This window comes from Artemia franciscana, chromosome 18 (genome assembly GCF_032884065.1).
Source record: "Artemia franciscana chromosome 18, ASM3288406v1, whole genome shotgun sequence".
Classification (NCBI taxonomy): domain Eukaryota; kingdom Metazoa; phylum Arthropoda; class Branchiopoda; order Anostraca; family Artemiidae; genus Artemia; species Artemia franciscana.
In genome coordinates this window covers 27,555,298-27,576,548 of record NC_088880.1, presented here as the reverse complement: position 1 = coordinate 27,576,548, position 21,251 = coordinate 27,555,298, and the positions used below count along the sequence as shown (strand labels likewise).

Genomic DNA, 21,251 nt, shown 5'->3' with positions numbered 1-21,251 from the left:
CAAGTAAAAAAATATAGTAAAAACAAGGTAAAAAAACAAGGTAATTCAAAGTCTACTTTTGAAAATTGCAGTGATTCAAAAATTTCTCGTTCCAATACTGGCTCAAAAGTTCATCTAACTGAATCTTCCATAACATACAACCATACTGTGTTAGTTTTTTTCAAAAGTTCTTCATTTCGTGGCCTTACCGCACTGTCTGTACATTGAACCTTTCTAGAAATTATTGACAAAGTCAGACAAGTCAAAACTTCGTTCAGTTTTCTTTCGTTTCATAAGATATTCTTTAAGTTTCCCCGCATGGACCCACAACTTTTGTATTGTAAAATAAGTTAATACTGTTGACCCCATTATTGCCCCGTTACTCCTATTTATCGCAAATGAGCCATATTTGAACATCGGTACTGACAACTGTCAGTACCTATAGTGAATCTGTTGAGGTTGTCATGTGTTTCGAAGAGTTTGTGCCTTTAATATTTTATTATGTTGTTATTTTTATTACTATTTCTTCATTTTTTTTGTATGCCAAAACATTTCATAAAACCAAAGAATGTTCATAGAGCCAACCATCTTTTGAATAATATACATTTGATCGTGTTAACAAAATCCTCTGATAGAAGTTCCCAGTTTGGGGGTACAAAACCTTAGAAGTCGTTTTGCGAGCCTTAGCGTCGGCTGACCGGCTCAAAGTCAATGAGTCTCAAATCTCCCAAGGGGACTAGCTATCATCGAAAAATGTCAAGAATTTGGGGGGTTTGAAATTTTACTGAAAAGACAGTGAAATTTTCTTTTCCCTTTTGTTGGCAAGTTTGTCAATCAAACCGGGTGGTATGATAGAGAACTCCCAAAGAAGCCAAATTACCCAAATGATAACACCTTTGAACTAATTTTTAGCGTTTTCCGAGGAGGTAGGCTAGAACATTTTTAAGGAAGGGCCTTTCCTGAACATTAAAAAGAAAAATCCACTCCATTCAATCAAAGAACAAAATTTACACTTTATAATAATGTAGGTTTCATTTGAACCACAATACTCTATCTCCGGAACAGAACAAAGCATGTTAGGTTTTTCTAAGATTCCCGGGAAATCAGGTGACAGATTTTTGTTTTCTATCGCTTATTTGGATATCTTACCAGAACTCAACAAGATTGGGTAACACGTTCCCGAACGAACCCGTTTGTCCAAAGGAGTTATAAAAAGAAATATAATGGAGGAAATACGGTGATTTTTCTAGGTATTGTATGCCCTTGAAACCAATCAAGTTTTCAAATGGGAGGGGTGTTTGTTTCTGCAGTAAAAAGGAATAATTCGATAGGCTTACAAAATGTATTACAAAAATAATCCATCGGAATTCGTATTCTCCTTTTTCACTTTGACTCCACCAAAATTACTTAAATTCGCCAGAATGACAATAAATCCATGAGAATAACTAATATTCGTCAGAATCGAATACTACTGTTTTACCTTGTTTAGTACAAGTGCCACTGCCCTGGCCTAAAAAAAATAGAAATATACACAAGACTAATTGTCAGAAAATTAATCCTTAAGTTAAGCTTAATCAAAATCTAAGCTTGCAAAACTGGTATTTTAGTTTGCTCATTTTTTGCCATAAAATTGGAATTTAAAGTATGAAAATGAAAGCATTAAGTCGTTTCTTAATCTTTCAGAATTATGTTTTTTAATGGTATTAAATAAATATCCTGCACAAATTTTTAGAGGTCTTAAAGGTGGTATCTTACACTTATAACACGTTGTACGCGTTATAATTTTATACAACAATAAACTGCAATAAAAAAGGAAAAAATACACGTGATTTGTTTATTTTTTTACTCTTAAACCTATGAAATATCAAACAGTTCGTGGTAACGAACTGTAGTAAGGAGCGACCTGGCTCAATAGTAACCGAAACTCTAAAAATGGAATTTTGATACCAAGGTTACATCAAAAGAATCGAATTTTAATGCTGATTTTAAATATATCAAGATTTTCATCAAGATCAGTTATACCCATCAAAAGTTACCAGCCTGAGAATATTTGCCTCATTTTAGAAAATAGGGGGAAACACCCACTAAAAGTCATACAATTTCAACGAAAATCACACCATGAGATTCAGCGTATCGGAGAACCTTATTGTAGAAGTTACAAGCTCCTATCTACAAAAATGTGGAATTTCGCATTTTTTGCCAGAAGACAGATCAGGGATGCGTGTTTATTTGTTTGTTTGTTGTTTTTTTCCCAGGGGTGATCGTATCGACTGAGTGGTCCTAGAATAGAGCAAGAGAGCTCATTCTAACGGAAACTAAAAGTTCTAGTGTCCTTTTTAAGTGACCAAAAAATTGGAGGGCACCTAGGCCCCCTCCCACACTCATTTTTTCCCAAAAATCACCGGATCAAAATTCTGAGATAGCCATTTTATTCACCATAGTCAAAAAAACCAATAACTATGTCTTTAGGGACGACTTACTCTCCCGCAGTCCCCGTGGGAGGGGCTACAAGTTACAAACTTTGACCTGTGTTTACATATAGTAATGGTTACTGGGAAGTGTACAGACGTTTTCGGGGGGATTTTTTTTTTGTTTAGGGGGAATCCTTGAGGGGGGGGGGGGGCTACGTGGGAGGATATTTCCATGGAGAAACTTCTCATGGGGGAAGAGAATTTCAATGAAGGGGGCGCAGGATTTTCTAGCATTATTTGAAAAAACAATGAAAGAATAAATATGAAAAGTTTTTTCTACTGAAAGTAAGGAGCAGCATTAAAACTTAAAACGAACAAAAATTATTACGCATACGAGGGGTGTACCTCCTCATAATACCTCACTCTTTACGCTAAAGTATTTTTAGTAATTTCAACTATTTACTCTACGGTCTTTGTGATTCAGAGGTCATTCTTAAGGAACTGGGACAAAATCTAAGCTTTAGTGTAAAGAGCGAGGTATCGACGAGGGGGCGAACCCCCTCATATATGTAATAAAAACATGAGAATACAAAAGTTATTTACGTAAGCTAATTTATAAGTTACGTATATCTTTTACTAATAAAAAGATTCGTAAAAAATTAAAAGTTCTAGTTGCCTTTTTAATTAACCAAAAAATCGGAGGGCAACTAGGCTTCCTTCCCCGCTCTTTTTTCTCAAAATCATTCGATCAAAATTATGAGAAAGCCATTTAGCCAAAAAAAAAAGAAAAAAAATGCAAATTTCGTGTTAATTATTCTTCTGCGGAGAGCCAAAATTTAACATTCATTGATTCAAAAATGTTCAGAAATTAAATAAAAAAAAACAAGTTTTTTTAACTTAAACTTTTAATTAAACTTTTTTAATTAAAACTTTTTATTAAAATTTCTTAACTTTAAATTAAAACTTAAAACGAACAGAAATTACTCCGTATATGAAATGGGTTGTCCCCTTCACAATCTCTCGCTCTTTACGCTAAAGTTTGACTCTTTGCCACAATTCTACTTTTTAAAACAATTAAAAGCTTTAGCGTAAAGAGCGAGGGATTTAGAAGGGGACAACCCATTTCATATTGGGAGTAATTTCTGTTCGTTTTAAGTTTTAATGTCGCTCATTACTTTCAGTTAAAACAAACTTGTTTTTTTAAAAACAACTTTAACTTTTTTTTTAACTTTGTTTTTTAAGTTTTTTTTAAAAACTTGTCTGTTTTTTTTTTTTTTTTTTTTTTTTTTTGTCACTTCAAGATGGAGCTTTTACCAGTGGTGCTTAGAAAGTGTCACGTTCTTTAAAGCCCATGACTCATAGCAATAAAAATTGGCTTACTTCAGTATTTTAAGACATTTTACACGACTATAAAAGGACGAATATATCATTTTTAACTAATTTACCTGGGGATTTTATATAGAAAATTGTTTATTCCAATGTTATAATTTTCTACAACTATAAACTGCGAGTAGACATTGCGCTTGCCCGAAAGCTGAAAATCTCAACTTCCGTGCGCACGGACAGAATGCGCAAAAAAATAGCTATTTCCTATAATGGTGCCTTTTGAATATCATCTGTGACGGAGAATACAACCATTATCCTTCAAATGTCTGCGAAAGAAACAAATCCCAAAAGCTACCCCAAAATCAAAAATCCAAGAATCAAGCATTTGATTCTTGGATTGAAGACAGGTACCAAATTTACCGGCTACTAAAATATTGTTAAGTTGGACAAATGTATTATATACCTTTTGTCTATGGTTGCAACTACTGCTATAACCATGATATGTTTTGAGTAATAGCAAACGTTTTATCAGAGACATGAGCAGTAATAACTATTTCGCAGTAAATGAAATCATGGAAGCGGGGTCAGAAGTGGGAAATTCCTAAGAGTGGCGGATCCACCAGTGGAACATTTGTGTCTACAGATCTTTCGTATATATCTTAAAATAATCATATAATTTCCCAACTTTACACAAATTTTTTCTTCATAGCCAAAAAACAGGACAGATATACTGTAGTTAAGACCTTAATTTTTAAAACTTAAAATGTTGACACAATAGCTAAGCACAGTCGGTGACTCTGACCATTATTTATATCCCCCCTCCCTTACCAAGAGAAAGCTCTTGCTTACCACCATCATTTTTTGTATAAATACATCCATTGAAATATTGTATTTCTGACTTGTCATTTCCATCATTTTCGTATCTTCTTCATTTCTCCTTTGGAAAGTTGTTAATCCTCGAAATAAACTTTTTAATATGTGCGCATCATCCTTCCTAAAATTAAAAGCTAACTATGAATATTAAAGCTAACTAATTATTTCCCGAATAGATTATACTCTGGTCAGGGTCTTTAAAAGAGGGGGGGTTGACCGGGTAAAGCTGCCCCTGGCGCCTTGGGTGTCACGGCTGGAAGAGCCGTGGCTTGGGCTTCTGGGGCCTTTACATTTATATTTAAGTCAGGAGGAGGTGCCGTAATTAGCTTTACCCCGGGTGGCACTAAGCCTTGGAACAACCCTGACTCCATTAGTATTTTTTCTTTATTTATTCACCTCTAAAACGCTGTAGCTGTTCATTTATCTTACTTTATAATCGGTAACCCTTCTTAAACCCCAGTGGGTCACTAACTTGAAAAAAATTAAAAGTATTGAAGTAGAAACCGTAAAAAAACAGAACAGTAATCAAAACCGTGAAGGTAAATCATAAAGGTTGAAAGTGACACTAGTAACGTGGAAGTAATTAATTGTAGTGTCGTGGAAGTAATTAATTGTAAGCATTTGAATAAGTATTTAATTACTTTTCAAAGTATTGAAATACATGTTCAATTAAGAAGTTACAAAAGATTTTTTCGGGAGGGGGGTAGGGTACAAAAAAACTTTAAAAAACGCATGAATAATTTATTTATATTCATATTTGCTACGTTTTATATGAGTCGGACAAATGTTTTTTTTGGGGGGGAGATTCAAACCCCTTGCCTCCCCCCTTGATACGGCTTTGCAATTATTAAGGTAACCTCAATAATCGTTTAAGTTGGAAATTTTCTTGACTTGCAGACAGAAAAGCCCGAAGAAACAGAAGAATTTTGAAGGGATTACTACTTACCCTTCACTAGGGTTTTGCGAGCGACCCCCAGAATCTTGTAACTAGTAAAGATAGTGAAGCATCCAAGCCAAACGTGCCGTGTAAAAAACTCCATCATGCATGAAATATGCGCATGAAAACCGCATGAAATATGCGGCTAAAGATATGCCACAGCGAGAACAAGTAAGTACACGGTTAAAGGATGAGTGGCAGTGAGAACTACAAGCAATCACGAGAAAATGAGCATCAGAGAGTATCAAAATTGGAGTGAAACCAAAGAACTGTTTTAAAAGATAAACTGTTAAAAGATAAGTGACAGCGAAAATCAGAACGAGTCAAAAGTGAAACTGAAGAAGAAAGAAATATTACGTTAGAAGAGCAACGCCATCACAATCTTCGACTCCAACAAAATTAAGCGCCGAACTCACAAAGATGCCATAAACGACACCACTGTTGATTACAAGTTATTGGGACGATCTATCAACATATATCTACATATAACATCATATATAACAACATATAACATATATCTATCATCTATCAACGATCTATGTTTTCCGTGGAGAGCCCTCCATTTTCCCAAGGAAAAACGCGAACAAAGCTGACCCATTTGGAGACTCCTACTTAATGAGAATCAATATGTACAATCCTACCACATGTCGTGTACCGGGGCTCGGCTTTGAAACTGGCTACATAGTTGATTGTTTTTTTTTAACTGTCATATTGACATTTTTGTCCACTAAGACGATCTAGAAAGCTCACAACTTTAAGGAAGACCTCGTGTTTTCTCGTGGGTTGTTGTATTGAACCTAGGTTGACGCCATGACATCAAGGAGAGGCGAAATCAGAGCGAGTCAAAAAATAAAAGTAAAGAAGAAAAGAATATTATGTTAGAAGAACAACTCAATCACAATCTTCGACGCCAATCAGAATATGGCGCAAAACTTAGCGCAGACCTACAAAGATGCTATAAAGATATAAACTACTGAACTGTTGATTACACGTCATTGGGACCCTTCAAAGTTCTACGGGATCCCTGGAGTGCCCTCCAATTTCCTGAGGAAAAGTTAGCAAACAAAGCTGACTCATTTGGAGGTTACTACTTACAACAAGAATCCATATATACAAGCCCACCAGATGCCGAGTACCAAGGCCCGACTTCGAAATCGGCTACATAGTTTTTTTCTGAACTGGTATGTGACATTACTGGCCAATAAATCGATCTTAAAAGTTCACAACTTTAAGGAAGAATTTGTATTTTTCTCATGGCGATTGTATCGAACCTATGGTAACGTTATAACATTAAGAAGAAGCTCATATTATCTTCTGTTAGAAAATAAGTGATAATGAGAATCAATAATGACGAGCCTGCCGCATAGCTATGACGTGTTGTCAGTGACGTCATATTTTTTTAGCACATTTCGAGAGCATAAATACGTCATATTTGCCTCAGTAGTAGTTGTATCGTGTTTTGTGTCTATGATGCAGGAAAAATCACACAAGTAACATATGATTGACGTCATATTTTTGAGCAAATTTGTAGAGAATAAACTACATCTTTTTGCCCCCCCCCCTTTGGAGTAAATGTATCGTTTTTATGTCCATGATGCATGTAACATTACAAAAGGAACATATCTAAGCATAAAATACCAAGTGAGAAAAATCTATTTGCAAAAGACGTTTTAAGCAGTTTCATAATTCCTAGAGGATAATATATCATCAAATGTGACAAGACCAATCGGAGCAGCTAAGGTAAAGGATATAGAAAAAAAACGCCTAAGGCAATGTTAAACGAAAATGAATAACAAAGACATATACAGTTAGAATATTTATTTCAGCTACAATTACAACGAGTTAAAAACAAAAATGAAGATAAAAGAAACATCCGACTCAAAGATAAGCGGCAGCAAGCATTAAAACGAGTCAAAAAAACACATAGTGAATTCGGCTACGTAGTTTTTTTCTTATGACTGGCACATTGACAATTCTGGCCACCAAAATTATTTAGAAAGGTCACAACTTTTAGGAAGAATTTGTATTTTCCCAGGGTGTTTGTATCAAAGCTATGGTTACTCAATGGCATAAGGCATAAGGCTTTATTAAAACTGGATCTTCGGTGCCCTGGCCATTGCTACCTAAGATCTAAGGTCGGGGTAGTAGCTTATTAATTTTGGGATCCGAATGGAACTAAAGTCGAGATGCCACTTTGCTAATCCCAGTGCCCTGGGAAATATCTAAGAAATAAAATATAATGGTATAATGGAAAATGGAAAATTTAAAATGGAAAATTTCTCTTTTTCTTGGTTAGAAGAAACATAAGAAAAAATTTTAATTTCATAAGTTTTGATTTTTCTTATTAAATTAATTAGCTTAGGATGCTCTACGAATTCTTATGTAGTTTTTTTATCTATTTACTAGGATGTGTCGACCATGTTTTCACTCTTAGGTTAATAATTGAGAAGTCCCTTCATTGTCAAACACCTTTGGTCCTCAGTTTTATCGATTATGAGCAAACTTTCGATTCTGTTGATAGAACAGCGTTAACAAAGGTCTTATCGTTATATGGTATACCTGAAAAATACATTAAAGTGATTTGCGCTATGTACGAGAATAATACTGCTGCGGTTAAGGTAGGAAATGAGGTTAGCAACTGGTTTTGTATTAAATCAGGAGTTAAGCAGGGTTGTGTTCTATCCCGCTTTATATGGATCATTTTGATGGACTTCGTCTTAAGGAGCACAGGAAAGGCAATTGGAGACCATGGAACCAAATGGGGAGGAAGAACGCTCCTAGACTTTGATTATGCTGATGATTTAAGCATATTAGATGAAAGTGTGAGCAAAATGAATGAATTTTTAGAGGTTTTACGAGTTCAGGGTGCTAAAACAGGCTTGAAAATTAATGTTAAGAAGATTAAGTCACTAAGGCTAGGAATAAGTGAAGATGAACAGGTGACATTAGGTAACGAAAAGATTGATCAGGTTGGGAGCTTCAGTTACCTTGGTAGTATTATTAGTAAAGATGGTGGGAGCAATGAAGATGTTAAAAGTAGAATACCTAGGGCTCGGGGTGTCTCTTCACAGTTAAAAAAAGTTTGGAAGAATAGAAAGATAAGTCTACAAACCAAGATTAGAATATTGGAAGCTACAGTGATGATAGTGGTCAAATATGGCTCTGAAGCATGGGCACTCCGAAAAGCAGATGAAAATTTACTAGATGTTTTCCAGAGAAATTCCCTACGGATTGTTCTGGGTACCCGGCTGACTGACCGTATTTCAAACAGTAGGCTGTACGAAAAGTGTGGTTCAATCCCGCTTTCTGGGGCTATAATGAAAGAAAGGTTGAGATGGCTAGGCCACGTTCTACGGATGAGGGATGACAGATTACCGAAGACTGTCCTTTTTGGCCAACCGTCTGGGGCTACACGGAAAGCAGGTCGTCCTTGTCTGGGTTGGGAAGATATCATAAATAAAGATTTAAAGGAAATGGGAACTTCCTGGGAGAGTGTAAAGAGGGAGGCTTTAAATAGATTAAGTTGGAGGAGGAGCGTGCGTAGCTGTGTTGGCCTCAGGCGGCTTGGTGCTGCAGTGAGTTATTAGCAGTAGTAGTAGTAGTAGTAGTAGTATTTACTAGCTGTTGGGTGGCGCGTCGCACCACCCCAACACCTAGTTGGTGGGGGCGCTTCGCGCCCCCAAGCCCCCACGCACGCGTAAGTCGTTACGCGCCATATTAGTTACGCGCCATTGTAGTTGTGTCCCTGTGTCCCTGTGTCCCACCTGTGAATATAGATAGATATATATATATATATATATATATATATATATATATATATATATATATATATATATATATATATATATATATATATATATATATATATATATATATATATATATATATATATGTTTTTAACTACGTAAAACTTGCGAATATGCAACATTCTTCGCTGTCCCATTGTCTGTGCATTTAAATAGTTTGTCAGGTTTACCGACTCTTGAACATGAAACATATAATTGTCCATGGGAAAAACAATCCGTATTCAGATCTATACCTCATGATTCTAATGATTGCCCTTGAGCTTTGTTGATGATGATTGCTAATCGAACATTCCCTGTGTCGCCGTCGCCATTTATATATCCCCCTGTGCCCCCCGGCGTCCCCGTTGTAGTTGTGTCCCTGTGTCCCGGTCGTCATTTATATTCCCTGTGTCCCGGTCGTCATTTGTGTCCCGGGGTCCCAGTCTGTAATTTCTCTTTGAGTGTCCCGGTCGTCATTTATATTCCCTGTGTCCAGGTGTCCCGGTCGTAATTTGTGTCCCGGTGTCCCGGCCTGTATATACATTCGTTTTTGAATTAGTCTTTTTTTTAGTTTTTAGTTTTTTACCTTTTTTTAGTTTTTTTAGTTATACCTCATGATTCTAATGATTGCCCTTTAGCTTTGTTGATGGTGAGTGCTAATCGAACATTCCCTGTGTCCCCGTCGTCATTTATATATCCCCCTGTGCCCCCCGGCGTCCCCGTTGTAGTTGTGTCCCTGTGTCCCGGTCGTCATTTATATTCCCTGTGTCCCGGTCGTCATTTGTGTCCCGGTGTCCCGGTCTGTATATACATTCGTTTTGAATTGGTATATGATGAAATAAATTTTTGTGTTTTTCCCCTTTTTTTCTTTTTAGTTTTTTTTTGGCTTTTACCTTTTTTTAGTTTTTTTTAGTTTTTTTCTTTTTTCTTTTTAGTTTTTTTCTTTTTTCTTTTTAGTTTTTTTCTTTTTTCTTTTTAGTTTTTTTTGGAGTTTTTACCTTTTTAGTTTTTTTAGTTTTTTTAGTTTTTTTTTTATTTTTTTTAGTTTTGTTTTTCTCCTTTATTTTTCAGTTTTTTTCCGTTTTTTATTTTTTCCTCGGCACGCTTTCTTTTCTTACTTTCTCTATCAGCCGCAAGTTTTTTGGCATAAAATCTTTGAGCAGCTTCCTCGGCTGTTGCCATTGTAGGTTCTTCAGTCATTTTACAATTAAACATTTTTCCGTCCACGATCTTCTTACAATTAAAAATTTGTCTTTTGACCAGCTTCCTCGGCTGTTGCCATTGTAGGTTCTTCAGTCATTTTACAATTAAACATTTTTCCGTCCACGATTAAAAATTTGTCTTTGAACGATTTTCTTAAATACCTTTAATGACGTCATCGTCATAACAAACATGACGACAACTAACTTCATGACGACATGACGACATGATGACATGACGTCACTCGACAGACCCACAGACAACTTATTTTTATATATATAGATAGATTATTTTAGGATAACTCTAGGAATGTTTATGTTGGTAATCGCTACGCGTTAGAAAAATTTTTATTTTTTTCCCTAGTGTTGTGATTTATATCTGTAATGGTTTATATTTTCGTTTATTATGTTGAATAAAGTAAAACAAGGGTCAAATTTCTGCTTAAAACAGTGTGGGAAAGGGTGAAGAAAGTACATCAGTAAAGATTTGTTCCCACTTTTCTTCCATCTATATTATTCACTTGTGCTTTACCAGCTTAACAGTTTTAACAAATGATAATCCTCCCTGTAACCTCATATATAGAGGTATTATCGTCCCATCTACATTATCTCACAGATATTAGGTGCCATCCTGAGAGACCTTTCAATTTCTTTCACACCAAGGTTACAACACTACTACCCCGAACTTAGATTTAATGAGGCCTGACCTGATCACCAACGAACTAATTTTGTCTTACTTCAATAAAAGAAGGCCTAAATTAAAAACAATAATTTCTGAGACGTAATAAAGACCCTTTCCAAGGAAAGATTCATGGAAAGACCTTTTCCAAGCTATGATGAAAGGGTAACTGTTTCATCGTTGCTTGGAAAGGGGTTTTTCTTATTCTAAATATAGTGTTTGTTTTAAGGTTTGGTTTTTAGATTATCCTTTAAATTTTTGTTTGCATTTTTTATAGTCTTTGCAATCCATCCAGAAAGTAGCCAAAAATAAACCCTACGATAATCCCACAAAAACAATTCCTAAGATTCAATGAGAAGGACTCGTTCCCTGTCCTCAATTTAGTATTTACATTAGGATAAGTCCCACCCTTTCTTATAAGAGGTATTGGGGAAATTTAATCGGACAGGACATGAACAGGAACCGATATTACAACTTATCTCCTGTTGTTCTTAATAGATAAGTGATAAAACTTAGTGATTTGATGTAATAGTGATTTCAGTAAGTCCTAGCTAGAGCTGCAATAAAAGCAACTCACATGAGCAATTTAATGAACGACATGATATGCTGGGGGGATAACTTAATTTGCCCAAGGGTCAAAATAATAAAAATGTTCCAAGTATCAAGACAAAGGTATCAAGACAAGGTATAAGACAAATACCCTTTAATTTCTTCTAAGAACTTTTGGAATCCTGCCTTGCTGACTTTATTCGAATTGCACACTGAAACAGCAGGAAAATCAGCTTCTTCTACGGGATAGGCCAAATTCCCAACAGAAATAATTACTGGGCTCGTTTCCCATCTGTAGTAGATTATGAAGGACAAGTATGCTGATACAACTAAACCAGTAGCAAAAACACAGATCCAAAGGATCCTAAAAGGAAAATAGGAACTGGTGGGATTATCAAATGTTGGATCAAAGGAACCGGAATGCTAGAAAAAGTTTTTTGCTTTGAGAAAAGAAATCCTCTATCTTAAAAGGCTTTTATGCTACATATGTACTATAAAACCTACCAACAACTGAAAAAAGCTATTGTAAGTATAAAAGAAATATATGCTTTCTATGCTAAGTATTAACAGTAAAACCTTTCTAATTTAGAAAAAGTCAAACTTGAAAAAAAAACTATTCTAAGCATAAAAGAAAGCTATGCTTTGTATGTTAAGTATTTACGGTAAAACATTTCTAACTTTTAAATAAGTCAAACTTAAAAAAACTATGCCAAGTATAAAAAAAATCTATGCTTACTGTGCTAAGTATTTACGGTAAAACTTTTCCAACTTAAAACAAGGTTAAACTTAAGAAAAAGCTATTCTAAGTAAAAAAGAAATCTATGCTTTCTATGCTAAGTATTTGCGGTAAAACCTTTCTAACTTAAAAAAAAGATTCGAACTTAAGAAAAAAGGTATGCTAAGTATAAAAGAAAGCTATGCTTTCTAAGCTAAGTATTTATGGTAAAACCTTTCTAACTTAGAAAAAAGTCAAATAAGGAAAAAGCTGTGCTAATTATAAAAGAAAGCTATATTTTCTATGCTAAGTACTTACGGTAAAACCTTTCTAACTTGCTTACTTAGACTTAGACTTAGGTCCTCCCACGCCTGAGGGCGCATAAACCAACAAACCCTTTCTAACTTAAATAAAAAGTCAAACTTAAAAATAAGCCATGCTAAGCATAAAAGAAAGCTATGCTTTCTATGCTAATTATTTACGTTAAAGCCTTTCTAGCTTAAGAAAAAGCTATGCTTTTTCTTAAGTATAAAAGAAAACTAGGATTTCTATGCTAAGTATTTAAGGTAAAACCTTTCTAACTTAAAAAAATTCCATAACTCAAAAAAAGACAATTTTAAGTAGAAAAAAAGCTATGCTTTCTATGCTAAGTATTTACAGTAAAACCTTTCTAACTTAAAAAAAAGTAAAACTTAAAAAAAGCTATGCTAAGTATAAAAGAAAGCTCTGCTTTCTATGCTAAATATTTACGGTAAAACCCTTCTAACTTAAAAAAAAAGTCAAACTAAAATAACAGAAAATTTCGCCAAACCATTGTAATCTTCGTCATTATCATCACAGTAAACCAACAATGCAAATGTTAGAAATGTGAAATGGATATGAAAATTCTTCATCTGATCGGACATAAATGACTTCTTGAAAACTTTTAATATTTTATTTTCAAAATGCATTATTCATCCGAAAACCTTATTTGATGTGATTACGTTAGATTTTTCTGTACGCAACAAAAATTAACGTGCCGTGAAGTTCTATGTAGAGATTGAGCCTATTTGGTACTATCTACGTTATGGAAAAAATTTACTATGCACCGCTACATAATATATCATGTAGTTTAAGTTCTACTACTACTATTACTAATAACTCACTACAGCACCAAGCCGCCTGAGGCCAACACAACTGCAAACACTCCTCCTCCAGCCTATTCTATTCAAGGCCTCCCTCTTTACACCCTCCCAGGAAGTTCCCATTTCCTTTAAATCTTTATTTATGACATCCTCCCATGCCAGACGAGGACGACCCTGCTTTCCGTGTAGCCCCAGACGGTTGACCAAAAAGGACAATTTTCGGCAATCCGTCATCTTTCATCCACTGAACGTGGCCTAGCCCTCTCAACCTTTCCTTCATTATAGCCCTAGAAAGCGGGATTGAACCACATTTTTCGTACAGCCTACTATTTGAAATACAGTCAGTCAGCCAAGTGTGAAAGGTTTTACGGCACTGTGTCAAAAGGTAAAAGTACAGATAAAAAGGTAAAGAGTATGGCACTGGACTTTACAGTCCCTACAAGCGTTGCTAATGTCCGTTTCATGGCCTTTCTGCCAGGAAGTTTAATGAGGGATGGCAGCCATCATGTGCTTTCACATACCCTTCCTGTTTTCTTTCCTCAGATTTCTTCAGGTACCCATGTAGATCTGGGTCGACTTTGGCTGCTCTTACAGAGTGATGCCACTGACCCCAATTCCAACCAGAACTCGAACCCTCGTCCACGCGACCACAGAGTTGCAAGTGTAGCAAGCTAACCACCCGGATAGGACATCTGAAAGCACCATAACCCATATTACTCCATAAACGATAATGCGAAAATATGTCAACTTGCTTATATTTGAGGTAGGATACAAGCTGGACGACAGCTCTCTCTTGTGCAAAGCAAAAAGTTTTTGGTTGTGCTCTGCTTGGCACAATGATGCGGATGGGCTAGTGGTGTGACTATTTCTAGTGAAACAGACAAAATGAATACAATACACGTTCAAATGAAATAATTTTATATTAGGAACCACTTTGGTACTTTTACTCTTCAACACTCAATTTCTTATTGTCTATACTTATTGTCAGTAGTTATTGAAAGTCATCAGTAGAAAAATCTATAGAAAGTCTTCAGTAGTTATTGAAACCGTTTGTCGTAGGAAAAATTAGAACAGGAAAGTCGTGGGAAAAATTGAAATAGTTTGAACATTGAAGCATTTGAAAGGTTTTCGAAAAGCTTAAATTTTTGACGGTCATTTCATAGGCTTTACTGATTTAAATAAAACTTCTGTTCAGGCGTCAACGTGAGGTGATAATCATTGGAATCGAAAATTGCTATCATGTGAAAAAAAAAATCAAAGAGATAAAGCTTGAAAACGCAAAATTTGGGATTAAAATTAACCTGTAACAAATTAAACTGAAACTTAAAAAGAAAGAGGTAAAATTTCAACTGGTCTACTGTGGCAATTGAAAATCTGAAAATAATTCAAAATAATTAAATAGTTCAAAAATACTTCTAAAAATACACATTGCGATTCACATGGTTGAAATTAGATTCTGTTCTTCGGCCTTTGTTTGTTGTTGTATTTTGTGTGTTTGTATGGCCCATGGAATTTTGCAATAAAGTTTTATCGTATCTATAGCTACTATTTGGCTCATTAGAATATCATCAACTACTAAGATTCAGATACTCTGAGTTGTGTTTAAAAGTTTTGTCTCACAATATTGTTTTTTTTTAGACAAGAAAAACTCATCATACGTTTTTGGTAATATAGTCGCTGGACAAAAATAGTAAAAATTAGAACTGACAAAACAGATGCTGTTGGATTCATAGGGTATGGGTCTATTTTTTAACTGATCTCGCTTTAAAAACTATTTAAATAAAAATTAAAACTTTACCACTAGAACTGGGCCGGATTTCAAAGTTTTCCATAGTCAGATAATGCTAAAGTTCTCTTTCCTTTATTCTTCACTTTCCGTAAATCATCCGTAAACGTTTTTAAGGGATGTACAAAGAATAGCGTTAATTTACTGCCACGTGTTACAATTCTTTCTGTCGTTTTCGAAACATGGATGGTTTTATTATTTAAATGTAAAAAATAGTATTTTGTATTATCTGGATGTAACTTTTGACGTAATCTTCTTAAACTGCAATAAAAGTTTCAGAAATTCATGATTTGAACATTGCCCCAGGGCGTAGTAGGATTAAACTTGGAACGTTCTAAATCATTTCCGGGATTGGACACCCAGTAACGAAAAACATCTATAACATCAAAGCAATGTACTAATCATTGCTTTACATGCTTTCATGTGTACCAAGCCAAACAAATCAACAATAGTTTTCCAGGCGGGCGGGTAAATCCAAGAGGATTTATGGGCCGAAATAAAATTTGCTCTTTTGACAAATAGCGTGAACGCTTACGGATCTTTCCCCATCTCAATATATAAATATTTTTACGATTCAATGGATTTTTAAAATTTATCGAAAAAATAAGTTATCTTCATAGTACCCAAATATTCTTAGGGGGCATCTACCTGGTCCGAGCCTTTCCCATCATGCCTAGTGGCTCCACACGCCTGCTTATTGATTAAAGATTTGTACAAAATTTTCGAAACTTACTATAGGGAGGATCCTACAACTCCACCTCCCCTGCTGCTGCGTGTCATTTTTCCTACCTTTCCGTAAGTCCAGCTTTATCTTTGACGACATAAGACAATCCATGCATGGATGTTGATGAGAAGAAATCCTGAATCCAGTCACTGAAACAAAGTTTCTTCTTCTTTTTCTTTAAAATTGGCAAATCATTTTTGAAAATTGATGGTATTTGCCCCACCTTCATTGATGGATATATACTATCTTTTTTTAAACCCGCAGGATATCTCATATTCATGGCAACGTTCATTGAGAGACTGTCGGTCGTTCTTTGGTTTCATTAAAAATACTTTCTTAAGGACTGTATTGAAGTGGGTGTTAATTTATTATAAGTTTTGATTGTCAGATGAAGCTTAATTTAAGGTGGAGACGACAACTAGTGACCAAATTGTTTGTTTTTTATAATGAATGCTCATTAGTAGCTTAAATATAATTATCCACCTGTTTTATTCAGAGGGGAAGGCAAGGTCTGAAAACAGAAGGATTTTTTTTTTATTTTTGATATATAATTTACGGTATGTTGAAGAGTTTTCTTGTCATAATAATCATGGTTGTGCTCTGGGAGGAAGCTGATCTGGCCTTCAGCTGATAAAACACGCTACAAGGTACGATGCATTGGCACCAATGGGAGGAGGGAGGGGTATTTTTGCCTCCTTTTTCATCCTTTTTGAACAATAACTTTTACAGCGTTGTCCTTGAAAATTTCTTTTTTTGGTAAATCTATTAAGAAAATTAACAAAACAGTAAAATTGCCCCCTTGCTACAAGATAAAAAGGCGGTTCGAGTAAGTTTTTTTTACACCCAAAAATACTAAATTACAAAACAAAACCAAAAAAAAATTATAAAAATACAGCATGCAGAACTAGAAAAATGATAAAAAATAAGAAATATAACAGTATTATTACTCATATTAATTAGTGCAGAATTTTGGGTAATAACGTTGAGAACGTTAGCTTGGACACAGAACTGAATAGCTATTGGCTTGGAACGAGAGTAGGGCGTGGCCTTTTTTAATCTTCTCCTGCTACTTAACTGTTATATGATTCTAGTTGTTTACCCCCTTCCCGGCGTTTACCTCTCCCCCCCAGAAAAGCACTCGAAAAATACCTCCCGAGGAAAATAATCTCCCTCGCAAAATACCCTCAAAATATACCCCGGTGGAAAATACCCCACGCGGAAAATACCCCGGGTAAATAACCCCTACGTGGAAAATAAAGCTTTCCAAATTTAAGGATTTTATTTGAGTTTGTTTTTTTTCTGTAGGGGGAAGGAATCTTGGTACTTGTGTTTTATACGCTACTCGATCAAGTTTCCGCTGTGTAAAACTTGAGAAAAAACCGGTTTCTTTGTTAGTTTCTCCATTACTTTAGAAACGAATTTGGGCTATATATTTGCACATTAGGGGGGGATAGCGGGTCAGCATACAAAATTTGTTAGGTACAGTTATTCTACATATTATGAAGTACGAATTGTTTTCTTACTTCGAACTGACCCCCCCCCCCACCCCTTATGTGCAAGTATATAGCCTAAATTATACATTTTCCATGTATTCCGTCACTTGTCTTTGTTTTGTCTCCCGCTAAGCTGAAAGAAAATAATGGAGAAACCGGTTTGCTCTCGAGTTTAAAACAGTGCTTCAGTGAGTGGTGTGTAATATACAAATAACAAAATTCTTTCCCCCACGGAAAATATAAACAAAACTCAAATAAAATTCTCAAATTTGGAAAGCCTCATTTTTCACGGGGGGTATTTACCGGGGAGTATTTTTCGCGGTAGGGTATTTTTCACGGGAGAGTATTTTCCGGGGGTTGGGGTTATTTTCCGTGGAGGGGGGCATTTTCCACGGGGGTATCTTCCGGGGGTATTTTCCACAAGGATTATTTACGATCCATTAACAAGGTTGCATCCCGTAGCATGAAAGTGTAGCAGTATTTTATTATATGTAGAGCTGTAACACGTGCTAAATTGAACAAAGCATTTTATGCTTGCACATTAGACTATAGCACTTTCGTGGTACAATTTTAGCTTTTAAGGGGGAATGGTATAGAAAACTGCTCTTCCATGTTAAATATTTTTTAGCTTGTCCAGCGACAACAGCCACATAAAGGCATTTGCATTATGTCTGTTCCTCTGATCTAGCAACATAACCTGTGTTTGCTATTTTATTTGTTTTACTGGGCTTTCTAAATTAAGCTTTTTTCTCGCAAATTCTATTTCAAGTTATCTAAGAAAACGGTACTTATAAGTTTAATAGTTTTAACACGGACTTGTCGAGCGTGTTTAAATGAACAAATTGACTTTTAAGTTATTTCTTTTATATTATAAGTATATTTACTTATATATTATATTTACTTTTATATATTTTATATATTTACATTTTATATATATTTTATATATAGTATTATATATATAATATTATATATATATATTTTATATATATTATATTTTATATATATTTTATATATTTACTTTATATATTGTATATTTATATTTTTATTTATAAGTTATTAATTAATGTAAAAAAGAAATTTTCAACAGTTTATTTGTTTCTACTAAAACTTGTTGCCATCAGTTTTATATTGGAAACTCCTGAACTGTTGCATACTTAGTTTCAATATGTGGGCATGACTACGGGTCTCCAGGTAATAAGCGGTCAGCGTTACAACTTGTCTTGGTTGACATCACAAGTAGTGTTGTAACTGGTAAAATTGATCACGGTAAATTTGGGCATTTTGCGTATTTTACCGTAATTTTACGAGCCCTTGTAAAATTTGTATTCTACCTATTTTACGAAATTTATGTATTTTACGGAATTCACGCATTTTACCGGTATTTTACATATTTCGCTGATACCTTACCGTTGATACCGGAAAAATCAGGGGAGGGCTTTGGGACAGGTATGGTCACCTCAGTCAGAATGTAAGCCTGAAGGAGAGGAGCTACATTTTCAAGTAAATCCTGTGGATGGCAGTCTTAATGACTGTGAAAGTGACTGAATGTTCGGCTATTATGATCCAGTGCTTAGTTAATCAATGTGTTACAAACCTCTTTTTTTACTTGTATTCGGTACTTTCATAAATAGATGAAAAATAACATGTATAGGATATAAGGAGAGTGGCTGAATACGGCTATTTAAATAAGCAAGGCTGTTAGTGTAACATTTCTTAAGTTTAAATATAGAAAAAAAGGACTAATGTGATTTTAGTCCTAAATAATGGTAAAGTGGATTTTTTTTTCTTACAATACAGATGTCCGAAATGAGGCACTGCCCGATTGCTGAGGCTTTAGTCCGATTGCTGTCCGATTGCTGAGGTATTGCTCTAGGCAAAAGATTACCAAAGGGATAAACTAGACCGTTAGTTAAATTTATTAAACTCCAGATGAAGAAGAATTACCTTTTTCAAGCCCAGGAAAATCAGAATCGCTTAGAAATTTCACTAGAAACTGCAAGTGATGCTTTAGAAGCGATCAATCAGTAAATCTTATCATTAAAAAATCATTAAGTAAATTTTATCATTAAAAGCGATCAATCAGTCTCGCAGCTATAAACAACTCTAAAACACAAACTTTACCCTGTATTTCCTAGGGAGTACCTAATTTTACCTTTTTTTTACCAATTTCACCTTATTATACCTTATTTTACCAATTTTACTTACCGAGTTTTTATTTTACGGTAATTTTACAACATTAGTCACAAGTTAATGCTTCAACACATTATGTAAATAGCAGGGCTCTGTCAAATTAGGTCGCGGTCAACAATTTTGAAAGACGAGAAAGGAAATTAAAGAAGAAGTTGGCCAAGTTAGTTCACAAAAGTATCTTGTGAAAGATGGTAAGAGGCGTACTAAAATAGGACTTGGCTTGGTTACTGTGCAGAAGCACAGGGAAAAACAAAAGCAAAAATAAAAAAAGCTTGGATGACCACAACTTTCAAAACATTTGCTGGACTTGAACGAAACATCTCTTCAAGAAAAGACCATGACGGAGCTCGCGAGACTAAACGTTATAACTGTTGGTCGGAATTTAGAATCAGATATTTTGAAAAATTCTCGCTGGATGGTTAATGTGCAACATTTTCTAAAGAGCTACAAAGAATCAACAACCAAATAATAATTATCAATAATCAAATGAGAATCAATAATCTACAATATTCAAACATATGTAAGTAACAGTTAATTCATTTTTTAGTATGAACCTTTCAAAGACCATAGACTCATTATAGGTTTGTGTGCTTCTAGGGGCTCAGATCCTAATTCTCATACTTCTATTGGGAAGTTGTTTAGATGAATTAAATAGAATTAGACAGATAAACAAAGTAACACAGGAAAAGGAGGGGAGAGCAAATAGATTTTGTGTTTAAGTTTATTTAATGGCTTTCTTTATTTTTAATTCATATACCCCGTGACTAAAACACGCTGAATTTGCCTTATGAAGAAGTGTGTGATTTATGACCCTTCAATTTTTATCGTACTTGGTTTCTAGTAGAAATTTTTTTGAAAATGTATCATAAATCAAGGAAGTTACAATTTTTTGTCACAAGGAGACGGTTACAAGATTGTAGCCCTCTAACAAATAGCACCGTTTCTAGGCATATAATTATAGCCCATTTTATTCTGTAGCGTAAATCTCAAAAAAGATAGATTTTGATCAATGAACTTCTACTTAATCATTGGCAGATGTGGGGATGAATTGGGGACATCCCAAGATTGATTCTCTTGCCAATTCGGTCAACTATTGGTAGCCTTGCCACTTTGCCCCCCCCCCCCCCACTAAGATTTTATTCTAGATCCGCCCCTGTACTTAGTGATATTTCTGCAAACACATACCTTAATATTGTACGCGCAAATGAAGTACCTAATCAGGATTTACGCCGTTTAGTTCTTTTTACTTTTGCTTTATGTTTTAATGCATAATTTTACGTAATATTTTACCGGAAAATCCATATGTCTCTATAATGTTATGAGGGAAAGTTAAAAAATGAGCGGGGAGGGGGGTGTATGTGAAGCTTCAAAATTTATGACCCTGCAATATCTATCTCACTTAGTCCTTGATAGAAAAAATATTTGATAACAAGGGATAAATACAAGAATTAAAACATTATTTGTCGCAAAAGAGGGGTAGG

At 34.9% G+C, this 21,251-nt stretch overlaps 1 protein-coding gene across 1 annotated transcript in view; it reads right to left on the bottom strand.

Moving 5' to 3' along the window:
• Nucleotides 1-16,368, bottom strand: part of LOC136038831 (pickpocket protein 28-like) — a 57,197-nt gene extending 40,829 nt beyond the window's left edge. Inside the window, exons 1-3 of the mRNA XM_065722242.1 lie at nt 16,153-16,368; nt 11,890-12,102; nt 4,566-4,710 (exon numbers count right to left, since the gene is read on the bottom strand). Coding sequence (XP_065578314.1) covers nt 4,566-4,710; nt 11,890-12,102; nt 16,153-16,367 — 573 coding nt within the window. The 5' untranslated portion in view covers nt 16,368. The remainder of the gene's footprint in view (nt 1-4,565; nt 4,711-11,889; nt 12,103-16,152) is intronic.
• Nucleotides 16,369-21,251: the final 4,883 nt, after the last annotated feature.